The following is an 18,796-nucleotide window of genomic DNA, read 5'->3' on the forward strand; positions in this document are numbered from 1 at the left end:
TTAAACACACGATAAATAATATCTGTTTAGTATTTGGTTTATTATATTATATTATTATATTATTATATTATTATATGTGGTATAAGTGTTTACGGGTTATATATTGAATGTTAATTTACAGATTGGAATAAAAAGTGTATTATACTAACATGGTAAACATGATTCTTTGTGCAGATGGAGATGTAAGATAAATGACGTGGCTTGGAAAAATCTCCTCTTTTCCTGCAAGTGGATTTCTCATTAAAGTTAATAACTGTGCATTCTGCAGACCCTCTACTCCAAGAAATGTGGTTTTCTGTGACATTAGCGGTGGTTTCGTGCTCACACACTCCAGCTCTGGAAGCCAAACAGTGCAGACATGGCTTCAACATGGCATCAATCATTTATGTTGTGTTGTTTAGGTTTGCTCACTGGAGCTGAAATCCTTCTGGGTGGAATTAACAGATCACCTACATCTCCTTCTGTCAATCAAACGCCATCTTCGTCTGGACCCACTGTGCTGAGACACAGCACGAGGAGCAATGAGAGAAAAATCACTCCTACAAAACCTCCTGCGAGGATCTTCTCCACCAGCGCAAAGCCCACGGAGGTCCGCTTCGGCACTGAAGATCTGGAGGAGAAGATCGAGCCAAAGCTGGAGAGATGGGTGTGGGGTAAAGGAGAAGAGGACGAGCCAACCAAGTTAGGTAAAACAATCTAAAATGACATTAATCATTCCTGGATTGTATACATTTTAAGAGTAGTGGGAGCAAGGAATTCATTTCTGACTAGAGGTGTAATGATAAATCAGTTAGATAGTCTACTGTGATGAGGAAATCTGAAGTACACACTGTACAGCGAATTGTTTAATCTAAAATAGTTGTAAAGTTATAAAGGAATATAATTTGGTGACAAATCAAATTTAAAAGAATACACTTTTAACTCAAAAGTATGTTTGCTGTCCAACATTTGCGTCTTTAGTTTTGTAATGTATATATATATATATATATATATATATATATATATATATATATATATATATATATATATATATATATATATCGCCTAAATGTTACATAAATACCTTCCATAATCGTCACATACTTTCTTTAGAAAGTATAAAAGATCCTGCAAACTAGCATGAATAATCCATATTTATCAATTTACTTTTAAAACAGAGCTACATTATCATGTATTTTAAGCCATTCAAGCTTTATGATTACAATTTCATACTTTGGGAGGTGGGGCAAAAGGGAAACATCGTTTCAAAACGTGACTAGCTAGTTTTTAAGTGAAAATATGAACATTGTGTCGAAATCTTTCTCAGTTCACTTGAGTGAAAGTCAAAAACTTTTAAACATAGTCAAGTATTCAAGAATAAAAGTAAATGGTCAAAAATGATTGATTTTTATTCATCTTGTCAAATCTTCTAGCAATTCATCTTGCTAGCTAGTTTTCCTTTCGTTGCTAATTTTAACAAGATTATTATCAAATACTTCAGGATGACTTAAATGAAGTTTGGTTCGGGGGAGGAGATACTGTTGATCAGCAACCAGAAGCTTCTGTAAAATCTTGAGATGTTCAACACCTGAGACTTTGAAACCATTTGAACGGATAGGGATAAGGTTCTGCTATCAGTAGATCTACAAAGTTCAACTGGTTCTTTACAGAACTTTTTAAAAGTAATTTTTAAAAAAGAAAAGCACTGGAGTTGTGGATACCTTTGCATTTAACCCCCCACTAAAGGATTTTAGGTAGGAGTTGAGGAAAACCCATGAGTTAATGAGCAGTTCAACATTCCCCCAGTGTTCTAGATTCAAGTAAGTGGCAAGACTTCGCAAACACATTGCGCAAACCAGGAAGAGGCTTTAACAAGAAACTGAGAGGACAGACGTGACGGAGGGGATGTTTGTGATTCCAACTCATCAGCCTGTTTTGCCTTTCATAGCTAATCTAGCAAGGAGCTCTTTCAGGAGCCTAGGAAAGGAGTCTAAGAAGGTGCAAACGAAGAGAATTTCTGCAAAATCTGAGAAAACAAAACTCAAACCCAAACCGAGAAAGCTGGGGCCAACCTTGCCTCCAGGTAAAGCTGCATCCTGAGACAAGCGTATGTACTGGGTAAACTGGTATACAGTATGAATGGAACTGCTGAGAGCAATGCCACCATATTGTATACACTCCACTAGGAGTCTGTAGTTTAGGCATTAAGGCATTGGCTCTAGTTTTGCTTAGCCTTCCTAACACTTTCACCTTTCCATCCAACCCAGGAAATCTGCTTTGGTTTTCATTAGCTGTGTTAGTTAGTGTTAGTCTGCACCGAGTGTGATTGCTGTGTTCTCAGCTGCCTAAAGAACCGCATCAAAGGGAACAAGGCACCAGGGTTCCACTCAAATGGACTAAACACTGCATATGTGAAAGCAGTCTTCATCAGGGTCTTTCCACATGCTTTGCTGGGTTCTTTCCCTTGCGAAATGGCAGAAAATTAATCAACACACTTCTGCTTAATCACAATCCTGATACTGATTTTTATTGCACCACTGAGACTTTGGTTTGGATTTCTCCTCACAGGAAGCATCTCTTCCTTATTGTCCATTATCATATGAAAAAATATCACTTGCTAAAACACTAAGCAGACTACATATGTTGCTTCTTTTTCTTTTTCTCCTCTCTCCATTTTTTCTAAAGTCATTTTTTTCTCTAGGCTCTGTACCTCTCCGCCTCTCTCCAAAGGATCACAGCAGCTCATTTTCTCTTTGGTTGGGTCATTTGTGTTTTTTCATCTGAAAAACAAAGGTGAAAGGGGAGCGCGAGAAAAGCGATTCACCATCTGTGTATGAAAACAGTGAAAAATGAAAGAAAGTTCTCTTCAGTGAGGCTCTGAGGGAGTTCACACGGTCATGTTTTTGCACTGCTACACACTCAGCTGGGTCAGAAAGGCTCCAATGCAAACACACTTCACATTAGTTATCTTTAAGACTCAGATTACGGCCTGCGTCTGTCCTGCCAAACCACAACTGTGCAAAATTAATTTATTGAACGGTATCATGGAAGGCTCTGTCAGCCGTGTGTGGCCTTTATGTTTAGATTTGTGTATATTAGATGTCCTGTTTTGTTTAACTATTTGATGCAAAATTTAGAGTATAGTAGGTTTTATTTTTCAGGAAGCTAAAAAATTTGGCAGTCCTATAAAGCTGTGCATTGTTTCACAAATGGAAATTTGCAAGAATGGTTCACAGAGGACAGGTCCAGGAGGCCTAGGGTGATTTATCCCAGATAGCACACATACATCTTTAATCGTTTATTTAAGCATAGCATGCAACTTGTTTGCTAATTGGGAAGACATCACTACAATGTGTTTTTTTGTATCATGTGCTTCTTCCAGTACCTCATATGGCATTCATTAGCCATATCTCTCCTCCCATGCTTAATCGATGTGTTCTGGAAAGATGCTGGAGCTTCTGCAAATGTTCCTGCCATGAAAACACACCTAATTATGACCTTCAGGGATCGTTTTAAATTTGAACTAAGAATTCAGTGCTGTTTTAAAGACAACTTGTCAGCATGGACAATTGCCAGACTCTCTAGGGAAATCTAGAGTATTGTTCGATTACAGATGATCCTGGGAACCCAAATATTAAAAAACAAAAAAAACAGACTGTTGGTAGAATTCTTCTTTTAAAAAAAAACCCACGCACACCTTTTTTCCATCTCCATCTGTCTCCATTCTCTGTTTCTTTTGTTGATGTCTTTCTGCTTATATAAGCTTCTGCTCTTCATTTAGTGTAATGCATGAGCTGTTGAACAAACACTGGCTCCCAATGAGTTCGCATTTTTCAAATTCTTCTCTCAATTATCTTTCTTCTAGCTCTCTGTTTTCCATCCTTTCCATTTCCTGCTGTGTATATGAAAGTCATGTTTTTAGCACATCCTATATGTGTGTGTTTTTGTGTCTCAGAATGCCCTCCACTGGGTTTGGAGAGTTTGAGAGTTAAAGATGCCCAGCTGCAGGCCTCATCATATAAACGCCGTGGTCTCGGACCCCACCGTGGACGACTCAACATCCAGGCAAGACAAATGTTATCTCAACACAATCTTAAGATCTCAACTTGATAAGAATTCAGACTAGCTGCTTGTTTAGTTTAAATTTATGGACTTCCCCAAATTTAATGCATGCTTTTCGGATGTTTAAATTTGCACATGCAGTCGCTATTTTATTTCACAGGGATTTTCAGTCATGTCACATTGCCAGAGCAAAATTCTTTTCTATTCAATTTGCAGTTGTTTTAAAAATGCAAAAATTTCATATTCATTAAGGAAAACACACAAAACCAGACAACACTGCTATTTTACTCATGCGAAAGATGCAATCCTCTGCTTGCACGTTTTTTGCGAGTGATTTACAGATGCAAACCTTCTAAATGTGGGTTCTAAATGTGGGTCCACAGGGTAATGAAGCAGATCTAGGGGGTCCGTGACTTTTTTTTTTTTTTTTACAGTGGTGGAAATCACAACCCACATTGTCAAATTTATAGTATTTAGGGGTCCAAGCACCAAAGTCAACTCAGACCTAATGTGTTCTACTGGTGTAAAGTTCAGGAATAGACAGCTCCTTTGCCTCAAAAGATATTATTCGAAAATTTAAAGTAATATTCATGAAATAAATCCAGGTCCCTTGAGGACTACTGCCCAGATAGCAACAAAATCTGGGTGAGATCTGGCTTACTTTAGGCCCTTTTGGGTTAATTCTGGCACAGTTTTTTTTCACAGTCTTGTGTGAAACAGCATTAGGCTGAGCTCTGGCATGAGTTTGGAGCTTAAGGGCCATTTGAGGGGAGTGGGCCATGGTGGTATGTGGGCCTAAATTCAACCAGATAAGGCCCACAACCAATTTTGCTATCTGGGTGGTTAGGCCTTGGTGCTCTCACAGCCGCGGCCCAGGTACGATTCGAACCTGAGCCACTGGGGGTGCAAAAGACTCCCAGTGCCAGTCCCAAGCCCAGATAAAATTGAGGAGGGTTGCATCAGGAGTTGCTGGACATCCAGCGTAAAAACTGTACCAAATCAAATATGCGGACCAATGATCCGCTGCAGCGACCCCTAACAGGAGCAGCTGAAAGAACAACAACAACAACAACATTCATGAAAGAAATCCATACTGAAGGGGATCTGTGGAATAAATTTTATAGTTAAAGGGGTTGTGGCTTCAAAAAGTTTGAGAACCACTGCTATAAAGAAATGATAAATTGTATCTTCCAGACTGCCAACTGAATGTCTTGTGGTTGTTAGGATTAATTAATATCCCATTCATTCTGGCTAAATACTTTCTCCTGCCTTGTGTGTGTAGTCTGGTATTGAGGATGGGGACATTTATGATGGAGCTTGGTGTGCACTACATGAAGACAAGAAACAGTGGCTTCAGGTCGACGCTTTGAGAGCCACTCGCTTTACGGGGGTCATCATACAGGGCCGCAGTTCCATCTGGAGGTAGCAAACCATACAACATACAGGATTACACAGAGACCTATGCAGCCACATGGACACCAAGTGTGTGCTCATTACTGAAATATATATACATTTATGAAATATTAGGAAAATAAGCAAGGATGGGGAAGGATGATCAAGAAAGCTCAAAGCATAAACTCCTCCGTCCTGAAAACTTTCCTGGGTTGGAAAACTTAAAGTTACAGCTTTACCTCTGACTGTTACACTGGAGACTCCTTACAAAAATGCTACAAAACAGTCTCCTCACAGAAAACCTCACCATATCAACAATTAAACATAATTTATAAAAATCCATATATGCATAGCATTCACCTTAGTAAAGTTATAATACTGTGTGCTAACTTTTCTTCTGTAGCTGGAATTGGGTTGAAACTTTCAAGGTGCAGTTCAGTAACGACTCCATCAGCTGGAAGCCCTGCATGAACGGGACACAAGAGGCGGTAAGATTCATGAACTTCTAATTCCTGACAAACCAGTGCATTATTACACTGCAGTATATAATTATACAGAATTATACTCCTCAATGACTGCAAGTCTTGACTTCAGATATTTTCTTTAATCTAATTCCAAGCATCTGTTTCAAAACTCAGTTTCGAAAATCAGGCATGTTAGTGATGAAAGGATGAATGGACGGAAAGAAGATGACAACATTTAAAACACCCTAAAAAATTGATAGCTTGATGAATAAAGTGGAATGAAATGCTTAGGAAGTTTTATATATTGATGGTGGGAGCAAATAGGAAGTAAGTAGTATTTTGGAAGCCATACGAATGAAGCATTTAGAGAAAAACATAAATCAAATGGCTGGATAGAGAAATTAGAATGGTGCATTTTGACAGTATGATGGATGGATGAATGGATGGACGGATGGACAGATGCTGCATTTAGAAGGTGGATGCATAGATGGATGGTTGAAGCAGTTAACATGCTTATAAATGGAAGAATGGATGGATGGTTGGAGCAGTTAGCAGGAGATGGATGGATGGACGCATGGATGGATGGAGCTGATAGAAAGTGCTATAAATAGATGGATAAAGCATTTACGAATGAAGCTCTACGAATGATGAAGCATTTAGAAAGCGATGGATGGATGGATGGAAGGATGATAGCTGGATAGAGCAGTTAAATAGTACCATAGATGGAGAGAGCATTTATGAATATAGATATAGTGTTATAGATGGAGAGATGAAACATTTAGAAAATGTGATGCATTGATGGATGGATGGATGGATGGATGCAGTATTTTTGGAAGCCATGTGAATGAAGCGTATAGGAGAAATGATAAATCAACTGAGTAGGTGTGTTAGATGGCTGGATGCTGCATTGAAAAGGAGGATACATAAATATATCGTAAAGAAATTAGAAAACCTGGTTGATGGATAGGTGGATGGATGGATGGATGGATGGATGGGAAGCAAACAGGAAGTGTTCTAAATGGATAGATAGAACATTTAGAAAATATTTGTAAACAAATGGAGCAGTTATAAAGCCTGATGGTTAGATAGAGTAGCATGATGGATGGATGGATGGATGGATGGATGGATTAATTGCTGGGGCATGATTTTATGGACAGATAGGGAATGCTCTTTATAGCTGGATGGATGATCAATTAGAAAGAATAAGGATGGGTAGGTCATTTAGGAAGCACTGTAGATGTATGGATGGAGCATTTCATAAGCTAGCTACCTAGCCAGATACTTATCCAGAGGCTTTAAACACGGAGAGATCTCTTCCAAATTTTTCTTCAACCCTATCGTTTCATTTTTATCCTCCATCTTTATTATTAATCACTGTATGTAAGTGTAAGGACGGATACATCAGTTTCCTCGACACAAAGCTAAAGACTTTCATTAGCTGCTGCTGATGTGCATTGGCTCAGGCATCACCATGGCACTGTATCATCTCCATCATTCGGCCAGCAGGACTCTCTCCTGGCAGCACGCTGATGGCTCTGATACACATTTGGACATGGTGGCTGGCAGCAGTTAGCTTGATTAAGTGGCTCTGTTGGAAAAAAACGGCTTGTGTGCCCACCGTTTATTGCTTACCACCAGATTACTGTGGGTGAAACCTGGCTAGCAAAATCACAACAAACACCACTGAGTCAAATGCAGTTCTGGACTAGATGACTAGCTGAACACAATCTTTCATGCTAACACAACAATGGAACACAATCTGTTTGGCATTTAAGTCAAAGGCAAATTGACCATTTCCCGGTGTGTAAACAACCGTTTGGCCCCGCCCCGTCTTTACGATGCTGTACAGTACCAGCTGCTACTTAGCCAAGTGAAATTTGGGCTAGTTGAATTGAAGAGGTTCACTCAGTGCCATCTTTCATGCTAACAGGTGTTTGAGGGGAATCAGGACACCGACACTCCAGTGCTGGCCATCTTCCCCGGTTCTGTGGTGGCACGGTTCGTTCGGATCAACCCACAAACGTGGTTTAAAAATGGAACCATCTGCTTGCGTGCAGAAGTGTTGGGCTGCGTGCTACCGGGTAATAATCACAAATTTACACCGCTTAAGAATATTAACACAGCCTCAGGAATAGAAAGTGGTAAGAATTCACATCTAGGAGTGAGACTACAAATCTAAGACCCACTTTCCTTGAATTTTCGGAAAAATATTTTCCTTTCTAGAATGTTTATGATAGGATATTTTCTATCTAACTGCTAATATACACAAGCAGCTGATTATTATACATTTATTATTATAATGTGTGAAAATGATGCATTGGACTCACTGACTTTATTCATTTATGGTATGAAGATTTTTTTTATATTATTTATTTATTTTTTATTTATTTGGTTAGTTAGTTGGTTAGTTGCTTTTATTTGTTTCTTCATGTTCTATTTATTTGAATAATTTTTATGTTTTTAATTGATTTGTTTGTTTTTATGTAGATTTGTCTGTTTTCATTTGTTTATTTGTTTAATTAATGTATTTAGTTATGTAGTTAATTGTTTTTTATTTGTTTTTTCCTTTGTTTTCTGTTTATCTATTTTGTTTGTATTTTCTATTTATTTGTTTTGTTTTTATTTAGTTGTTCATTTCTATGTTTTTATTTATTGAGATAAAGTTAGTTAGTTAGTTAGTTAGTCAGTTTTTTGTTAGATTTCATTTCTTTGTTTTATTTAGTTAGTTAGCACATTTTTTGTTTGTTTGTTTGTTTGTTTGTTTGTTTTTGTATATACCCAGAATGTTGTTATTATTAGGTTGTTCTCACTGTGTTTTGTACCAGCTTTAAAACTTGTTAAAAGTTAAAAATCCCGGGCCTCATGAGAAAAGCTTCCAGTGGGCCTAAGGCTTACAAAAGGTAATCCCTTTTTATCATTTCTACAAACTTTGTGTGAAATAAGGTTTAATGGTGTTTATTCTTAAACTTCTCTCTTTAGACCCAAATTACATTTACGAATGGCAAGTTGAAGAAAAAACCCAGGACAAACTGGACTTCAGACATCACAATTACAAAGAAATGAGGAAGGTACGTTCTGACATCTTGAGGTACATGCAGCAGTCTTGATGCTGTTATATGAAAATAACGCACGGCTGGGGGAGCGATGCGGCACAAAGCATCATTATGAATAAATGCATTATTTTTGTTTAACAGCACGGTCTGGAGTGTGTTATTCCACTTACTGTGTGCCCCTTTACCAACAATTACACTGTTTAATTTATTAATGTACAAAACACCTCACAGTTTATAGTTAGAGTTAATGTTGTGGAACATCCGAGAGACAAGTTAGTTCCTGTTCTCATCAATAAAGTCATTCCCTCACCAGCCGCTCTGTTTACTCTCTCTCTCGCTCAAAAAAAACCCCACAGTTTACAGAAAGCGTAAACTCCTCTATCTGAAGACTTTCCTGTGCTGATAAACTTCACAAAGCGCCATGACTGTTTCAAAGCACTTACGATCGAGACTCCTTCCATAAATGTCTCCCAATAAACAAATGTCACCAAGAAATGTCAACGATTATATGTTTTACTTTGGTTAATGACAACATGTGTTTTTAATATCCGTTTATTATTAGTCCATAGATTATGTGAAGGCTCTACTGTACAAGTCCCTGCGTATGAGCTGTTACTATAGAAACCTTAACGTATTAGATATTATACGCATTAATATTAACCTATTGTTTATATTACAGCCGGAACTACCTGTGCTGTTATTCAAAAATAATGCACACCTCCTGACCAATCAGCTTCAAGCATTCAGCCACGCTGTGGTATAAATCTCATCAGATGCAAATTTTAACTTTGTGTCTAATATAACTTACGAGGAAATGGCAAAGAAATCTCAAATACTTAAATATTTCAAAGTGATTCTTCTTGCCTACTTGTCACGTTTGGGAAACACGTGGATTAAAGCGTACGTTGTAAGAGTTGGCAGAGCCGCTCGGGTTCCTGGTGTCTGACTGTGTACTGAGGTTCACCTCACTCACCAGAAAACAAATATTACTCCAGGCTCTTACTTATTCTCATCCTGTCCTCTGCAAATAACCGCTAACCAGCAGCGAACAGCGGTCAGCACTGGCGTTAATGTTCATGTCCATTTATTTCAGCTTTGGATTAGAAACAGGAAGAGAACAGCAACAACTTTCTGCAAAATTCATGTCTTTAGGAGATGTTCTGGATAAGGACTATTGGTTCCCTGATCTGAAATAGTTACAACATTTTAAAAAATCTGAAATAGTTGCAATATTATCTGTTAAATGAACTCCAATAGATGTGTGTGATATGACAGAAATATATCACACTACATGAAAATTCTATATGCATCACAATATATAAATATGTTTGCTTACAAACTGCGAAAAGCATGTTTGCATTTTAAAAAATATCTATAAAAAAAACAGTGAGACTTTTATTTAATTGCTACAAAATTTTAATTACGTAACAATGTAAAAATTTTTACAATTTTAAAAATCAGTACAAAACTTTCATGACCAAATCATTTTATGTCCATTTGGCATTTGTACTTTATTTAGTTTTTTATTTTTTAAATTCTAAAAAGACTTTTCTACACCAGTGATATCACAGACATTATTTCCATTATTTCATTTCCATAAATGCTGCCTGAATCTCATGCAAAGTGCTAGAAGGCATTTAAAATCCATTTAAAAAATCAGAGAAATTGGATTTTTACAGGCAGGAATAACTATATTCTAGGAGTTTCGAAACCGCCTCAGTGTTATATTGCATATAATTTTTTTCCTGCTAACCTTTGCAGACTGGAAGATTTAACTACCTATGACATCACTCACTTCATTTTATTTATCTTTTCCAGCTAATGAGGTCTGTGAACGAGGCTTGTCCGGACATCACACGCATCTACAGCATCGGGAAGAGCTACATGGGCCTGAAACTCTACGTGATGGAGATCTCTGATAACCCGGGCAAACACGAGCTGGGTGAGAGAGAACCTGATCGAATCTGTGTTCGCTATAAATTTGCCTCGCAAAGCTGTAGCACGCTAAACAATTCATCGCAATTTACTTTAAATTATAAACTTTGTCAAAAAACATCGTATATAAATATAATGTAAGAATCTAGCCTGGACTGTTACAAAGCGCTGACACTGGAGACTCCTTCCATAAATGTTAAATAAACATCTCCATACTGAAAACTTATCAACTTACCATATCAACGATTACCCGTATCAGTGAGCGGTTACTATAGAAACGATAACGTATCAGAACGAACGCATTAATATAAACCACAACTGTCAGAGCTGCTGTTATAGTGAAATGAATCAACACCTTCTGACCAATCAGAATTGAGAACTCTATGTACCATGATATAATAAGTTGCCAGATTCTTAGCTGTGTGTGAATCAGGAAGCATGTTCCAGGCTTATGGGACACATGCTTTTCATATTAAAAATGGAAGAATCCTGCGACTGGAGCTAAGGTCAAAGGTCAACGCAGAGCTGGGCTTGGATTTCTTCCCTGAAGGGGAATCCGAAAGACTCCATGCTGAATGGGTGAAGTGTTCTCCAAACCTCGAGGGCAGAGAGGAGACCTTCACCTTCAAAAAGAGCTCTTTTGAGGTTCAGCACAGACTCGGCTTGTTCTAGAAACAGTTTACAGCCAAATTTGTATTTGTTTAACACAAGCTCAGGCATGTATATATGCAGCAAAATCGCACATAGTTCCTGCTCTGATAGCTAAACAGCACAGTGCAGCCATTTTGAAAAGCTGCAAGAAGGTGAAGAAGTGTGTGACTTTATTTCCTGATAATCAACCATTGTCTATAGAATCAGGTGGAGAACAGGTGCAGATTTGTATCTGGTTTATTTATGCTCATGTTCTCTTGCTAAAACACAGCTACGCTTTGTGTTATCACGTTAGCTCTTGTACCTAAGAGCAAGCTGAGAAACCTAGCTAGCTAACTAACTAACTATAGCTAGCTAGCAAGTTTTATACACTGTTTGTTTTATATTAAATAGTGAACTGACTAACAGAGCTAGCTAGCTAGCAAGCTAACAAAATATAACTAGCTAGCAAAAAGTTAGCTAAGCTGGCTGTCAGGTTCAGCTAGATATATTTAAGATGTAAACTCTGTCAGGAATACTCCAAATATGATTGCTAATCAATACTAAAAAAAGAAATGTCAACTGTGAGCTTGAAAGAATCTGATATTTTCAAAGTATAGGTCACTATTTCTACTTATTTCTTACTTCTAGAGCATGTTTGACTGGCAGTGGTTAAATATTTTATATTTTTCTTCTTTGAAATCTTTGCAAAACCTCCTTTTTTATACCAATTTCATGGATTTCCCCATTTATGAGGCGTATGTGGGTGTGTTTTGATGCAGTGCAGCGCTGTTTTAGGGAAGGTGCCAAATTTCAGACCGCTTTGTTAGCGGAGACCTAAAAGACGGACTTGAGAGAGATGTATGTGAGAGAGAGAGAGAGAGAGAGAGGCACTGAGGTCGTGTTTCATTAGTCTCACATCTGTTCCTTTACCGTAATGTAGCTGTTAGCTTCTCCTGTGAAAATCTCAGGTTTCAGCGTTTCAGTAGCTGAGAGCTGAAACTACATTCCAGTCAAATAATATGCGGTGATTTTAAAACACTTCTCTGTCATTTGCATATGCAAATATCATCTGTGACATCACTCTGTACTTAAACTGTTTATTTCTATTTGTTCAGGTTTCGAATTGTAACACTACATTCTTTTGGACAAAATGGTTTTGCAGGATGTGTTTTGACAGTTAAGGATTCTTCGCTACCTTTGTTATGTCTTTCTCTCCATTTTTTCACTGGTCAGATGTAGCATCGCACTTTTCAACCTAGGGTCCTACATGTTACTTTTTAAAATGTATTTTATACTTCTATAAACATTAATACTGTGGATATATATATATATATATATATATATATATATATATATATATATATATATATATATATACAGGTCTATATAGGTGTAGGTCCCACTTGTGCTGCCAAAACAGCTCTGACCCATCGAGGCATGGACTCCACAAGTCCTCTGAAGGTGTGCTGTGGTATCTGGCACCAAGATGTTAGCAACGGATCCTTTAAGTCCTGTAAGTTGCAAGGTGGGGTCTCCATGGATCTGACTTGTTTGTCCAGCACATACCACAGATGTTCGATTGGACTGAGATCTGGGGAATTTGGAGGCCAAGTCAACACCTTGAACTCTTTGTCCTTGTCCATGTCCCTCAAACCATTCCTGAACAATTTCTGCAGTGTGGCAGGGTGCATTATCCTGCTGAAAGAGGCCACTGCCACTAGGGAATACCGTTGCCATGAAGGGGTGTACCTGGTCTGCAACAATGTTTAGGTAGGTGGTACGTGTCAAAGTAACATCCACATGAATGCCAGGGTTCCAAGGTTTCCCAGCAGAACATTGCCCAGAGCATCACACTGCCTCCGCCAGCTTGCGTTCTTCCCATAGTGCACCCTGGTGCCATCTCTTCACCAGGTAAGCGACACACACGCACCCGGCCATCGACATGATGTAAAAGAAAACGTGATTCATCAGGCCAGGCCACCTTCTTCCATTGCACCATGGTCCAGTTCTGATGCTCACGTGCCCATTGTAGGAGCTTTCAGTGGGGGAAAGGGGTCCGCATGGGCACTACTGAATAATTAAATGTGCAGTACAAAAACAGCAAAAATGTATTTATTTAATAAATATTTATTTTTATATAACAAATATAAATAAATAAACACATAATAAATATTTATGACATTTATTTAAAATTTTTGGTTATGTAAAAAAAGTAGTAGAAACCCAAAATAAAATTTATTTATTTACTTATTTGCTTATTTATAACATGCAAAGTCTCTTTACAAAGTATGAAACACAAAGGATATCAATCCTGAATAAATATTAAACTGTTCATATTAAATAATTATCAATTGAAAAAAGTTTGGACATTTTGTGTTCAACTTGTTAAAGTCACTTTGCTAGGACAATACTGTGCAGAAGTCTTGGCACCCTAATTTTTTTTTTATTCTATGTTCTTTGCATTAGTGCTTTACATAAAAACTAATAATAGATTTCCAAAGAAAAAACAAAATTTTAAACAGAATATTTTTTGTATAGCATTAAAGAATTGTGTATGCTAAGTCTACTCGTCACAGCACCACAAAACACCATGATACCTCAGATTAAGCGTTACTCACTCAAACCACTCTGTAGAAGTACTATAGTTTGTAAATGTGTCTAAATAGTAAAAGTGCGCTGCTGCCCCCTACAGGCGAGCCGGAGTTCCGTTACGTGGCAGGGATGCACGGGAACGAGGTTCTGGGCCGAGAGCTGCTCCTAAACCTGATGCAGTACATCTGTCAGGAATACAAACAGGGCAACCAGCGCATAGTCCATCTAGTTAAAGAGACTCGCATCCACCTACTGCCCTCCATGAACCCCGACGGCTACGAGATGGCCTACAAGAAGGTGCGGTCAGTCCCACAATCCTGAACCTCAGTATACACATTCACACCATAGCTTGCATTCAGAAGGTAACTCTAAATGGACACTAACTTCATCCTGACTTCATGATGCTGATAGGAATCTTGCCCATGTCTTTTATTCTGTAATTGGATGAGTGTGTATTGTTTCGTCTTCAGGGATCCGAGCTAGCCAGCTGGGCTCTGGGTCGTTACAGCTACGAAGGCTATGACATGAACAACAACTTCGCCAATCTGAACTCCGTGATGTGGGACGCCATAGAGCTGGAGACGGACAAGTCCAAACTCATCAACCATTACATCCCTATTCCTAAACAGTACACATCGAAGGACGCTTTGGTGAGTGTGTTTCATGAAGAAAACAACTTTTCTGTCAATCCTGTATCTGTAAATCATTACAAATATGTTTTTTTTTATTTGTAAGCTCCAGTAATGCCCCATAAACCTAAGGTAATAGATAATTTAATGAATTAACATAATGAATTAGTCTATAAACATGTTATAAGATTGTGTCACATTGTGTCATTGTGTTACTTTAAGTGACCTTAAAGTAAAGAATAAAACATGTTTATCACATCAGTGACATTGTGTTGTTGTTTACTAACGGACGCGTGTAGGTGGCCCCGGAGACGCGCGCCGTGATCAGCTGGATGCAGTTGATCCCCTTCGTACTGAGCGCCAACCTGCATGGCGGTGAGCTGGTGGTCACGTACCCGTTCGACATGGCGCGAGACTGGGCTCCTCGCGAACACACCCCCACCCCGGACGACAGCTTCTTCCGCTGGCTCGCCACCGTCTACGCCAGCACCAACCACGCCATGTCCAATCCAGACCGCCGGCCGTGCCACAACAAGGACTTCACTCGGCAAAACAACATCGTAAACGGCGCTAACTGGCACACGGTGCCTGGCAGTGGGTATCTAAAAAAAAATAAAAGTTGTATATGACATGCCTTTGTCCACTTCCTGTTGAAATTCCGTCACCATCCTCAGGAAATTTCAAAAGAAGTAGGTTAGATGTGTAAATTCCTCTGTCCTGAAGATGTCAGAAAACTTCTCACTGTTACAAAGCTCTGACACTGGAGACTCCTTCCATAAATGATAAATAAACATCTCCTTACTTTAAGAAAACTTCACCATAATTATCATAATAATTAAATAATGTTAGTTAAGGAAAATAATGTTCGTTAAAGGAAACTTAATGTAAAGCGTTGCAGTACAATGTAACATTGCAGAAAGGTCTCTATTTCTCTAAATCCCGAAATGTCACATACTGCCGCTTTAAAGTAGAAAAAATCTATAATTCTGCATTGTTCTGATAAACTGCTGAAGGTGCACAATTATCCTTGAATTATCCTGGATTATATGGCTGAATAATTTAACTGCTGTGCTGCTGTTTCTGTGTTTTTCATGACATCCTCTTAATAGTGAGATGGACGGCTGTGATTTTTTTTATCATCTACAGGCATGAATGATTTCAGCTACCTTCACACAAACTGTTTTGAGGTGACGGTCGAGTTGTCATGTGATAAATTCCCTCACGCCAGCGAGCTGCCCACAGAGTGGGAGAACAACAGAGAGTCGCTGCTGGTCTACATGGAGCAGGTAAGAAATCCAACCTGCTGAACTGAATGAGTGAACAAATCTAAAAAAAAATTAAATTAAAAAAAAAAACATACAAAAATTGTGATTTTCCTGCAGATTTCTGAATATAAAAACCAATAAAAAAAATAGAACCCAATTTTAATAGTGCCTTTTCACAATGACTGTAAAATATCTTCTCCTTATTTCCTGATCAGTATGAAGCATTATTTTAGAAATTATTTTCTGTAAAAAAAATAAATAAATAAAAAAAAATATTTCTGATGGCAGATGGACAGGAACTGACACTATCATCACTATTTATTCAGATTTAAAAATGCTAAACATTTCTAATTCATTTGTTATTCTCAGGACTAAACAATCTGAACAGTAGCTCAGGATTTTAGCTTGAGTTCATATTCATTAAAAAGATTGAGTCAAGCACATAAAGCTGTATGTATATTTCAATGTTGCTCCATCTTTAGTGAAAACTATCATTCTATTCTAGCTACTAGCTATTTCTACCTTATTCGTTACTCTCAGAACTAAACAAGCTGAACATTATCTTAGCCATGTATGTTTATTAAAGAGATTGAGTTAGGGATATAAAAATTCTATCTCGGAAAAATGATTATTATATTGTTCCATGTTTAGTAAATACTTTACATTCTGACATTTTTATACTCTTCAGGTCCACCGAGGCATTAAAGGAGTCATAAAGGACAAAGAAACCAAGGCTGGAATCGCAGACGCCATCGTTAAAGTGGACGACATCGACCATCACATCAGATCCGGTGAGGGAAATCAAACAGAACAAACTTGAACCTAGACACTTTTTCTAGTAACTAAGGTAAGACCCAAGTGCGGAGTTGATTTTGGAATAAACATGGGACACGATCGTAGTCCTAAAACAGACAAAAGTGCCCAAATTAAACAGACAAATAATCTGCAGTCAAAGCAAGAGGAAAACACAAGGGACATATCAGAAACCAGAAAAACCAAACACGAGATATATTAAGGCTGAACTGAAGTTGGAAAGAAGGCAAGACTTCGCAATGGGCTGAGAAAAACCGAGTGTATAAACAGTGAATGTGAATGTCATTTACTACTTTAACCCAAAATCTTTTTTGTAATCACACGCAAATCTTTGTATATTTGTATAAAATGACATCATTAAGCTCTGTGATCTCATATCTGAGGAATAATACCAAACTGTGCTAAAGAAAAAAGAGCTTCTATAGAAACGTATTAGACCGAGCGCATTAATATAAATCTGTGATTTGAACACCTTCTGACCAAACAGAATCCAGAATTATATAATGTTTTATATCTCCAGCATCTGACGGAGATTACTGGCGCCTGCTGAACCCCGGGGACTACGAGGTGACGGTGATGGCGGAGGGATACGTGCCAGTCACGCGCTCCTGCAGGGTGGAATACGAGCACTACCCCACCATCTGCGACTTCCAATTATCCAAAACACCCAAGCAGAGGCTGCTTGAGATCCTCGCCAAGGGGGGAAAGATCCCCAAAGAGCTGCAGCTCCGACTGCGCCAGCTGCGTCTGCGCAAACCGGCTGCCAACAACCGACAGCGGACTGCACAGCGGCGTGTGGTCGGGAAACCACTTTGACCTTTGACCTGCTTTTCAGGGCGGTTACAGGACACTTGTGTATTATGAATTAGATTTGGGATCATTTTACATTGCCTGTACTTCAAGAGTTTATAAGCAACACATTATCATTCACGTGGTTTACCTCATTTTTCAGTCTGGAACTGATGTTTTTTAAAATAACAGAATTAAAGTTTGAGCGCTCAAAATCACGATTGTTCATTATTTCCATTATTTCTTGTACGAATTATTTATTCTGTTTAGCAAGTAATTTTTTGTTGATTTTTAACCATTTACAAATGAAAAATTCATATAGAAGTCAGCTTTACAGGGAAAATACTGTGAAAACAGATAAATGTCATTTTTATCATCAATATTTAACTTTAATTCTATTAATTCTACTAATTTAACATTAATTCTTTGTTTATTTTTAATTCCTATTTCAGTTGTTTCATACAGCAGCTAACTACATAGCCTCTATAATCTGTAGAATAAAATATTATTTGATAATTAGTTGATTATTTTCCTATTACACAACCTATTGTTGTATTCCTCTTATACTACAGCAAACTGTCAATAATTACATCTTTTACATACTTTCATTAATTAAAGAATGACATGTAATACTTATGTCACACTCCATTTATAGTTACATTTAATGTTTAATGTGGAATGTCTGTGCAAAAAAGTTATAGCAGCTATAAACAGTCGTTCCCTCAACATTCATTTTTTTCCCTCTCTTGAAGTAAATAAAACAAAACATGCAGCTTATCATGTAAAATTTAAAGTTACAGCTTTACTTCTGATTGCGCTGACGCTGGAGACTCCTTCCATAAATGTTAAATAAACGTCTCTTTACAGAAAACTTCACCCATTATACACATTTTTCATCCATATATATAGACTAAAATGTTAATGATAAGGTCTAATGAAGTAAAACATAACAAGATGATAACGTAAGATCAGCTGACCAATCAGAACTAAGATTTTAACAGCATTGTGGTGTAATAATATATTAGATATGTATACCAAAACAACAACAAAATAATATTTTTCAACTTATAGAACATAAAATAATTTCTTTATGTATTACATAGGCTTGTATACCTGTAATAATTTTACCAGAATAAATTTTTTAATCTGGTTGTTAAAAATGTTTCGTCACATAAACACAGTGATGAAAT

General features: G+C 37.7%; 1 protein-coding gene across 2 annotated transcripts; it reads left to right on the forward strand.

Annotated features, from left to right (window-relative positions):
* The first annotated feature begins 309 nt into the window (after positions 1–309).
* Positions 310–17,824, forward strand: cpxm1b (carboxypeptidase X (M14 family), member 1b). Of its 2 annotated transcripts, XM_053239457.1 has the most exons (14): positions 310–686; positions 1,928–2,062; positions 3,935–4,044; positions 5,324–5,463; positions 5,837–5,921; positions 7,828–7,978; positions 8,877–8,965; positions 10,769–10,892; positions 14,211–14,407; positions 14,581–14,760; positions 15,039–15,333; positions 15,886–16,025; positions 16,693–16,795; positions 17,338–17,824. In XM_053239457.1, the coding sequence occupies exons 1-14, from the start codon at positions 359–361 to the stop codon at positions 17,631–17,633; spliced, it is 2,373 nt and encodes a 790-aa protein (XP_053095432.1). In that variant the 5' UTR covers positions 310–358; the 3' UTR covers positions 17,634–17,824. The 2 variants fall into 2 exon arrangements, with proteins under 2 accessions (XP_053095432.1, XP_026802811.3); XM_026947010.3 differs by lacking the exon at positions 1,928–2,062 and having other exon boundaries at positions 311–686.
* Positions 17,825–18,796: the final 972 nt, after the last annotated feature.

This window comes from Pangasianodon hypophthalmus, chromosome 13 (assembly GCF_027358585.1).
Source record: "Pangasianodon hypophthalmus isolate fPanHyp1 chromosome 13, fPanHyp1.pri, whole genome shotgun sequence".
Taxonomy (NCBI): Eukaryota; Metazoa; Chordata; class Actinopteri; order Siluriformes; family Pangasiidae; genus Pangasianodon; species Pangasianodon hypophthalmus.

Bases quoted from the DNA above. Each gene is read 5' to 3' on its own strand.
- cpxm1b (XM_053239457.1), top strand. From the start codon at position 359: ATGGCTTCAACATGGCATCAATCATTTATGTTGTGTTGTTTAGGTTTG. The intron at 687-1,927 runs GTAAAACAATCT...TGCCTTTCATAG, and splicing joins GGACGAGCCAACCAAGTTAG to CTAATCTAGCAAGGAGCTCT. The intron at 5,922-7,827 runs GTAAGATTCATG...TCATGCTAACAG, and splicing joins TGAACGGGACACAAGAGGCG to GTGTTTGAGGGGAATCAGGA.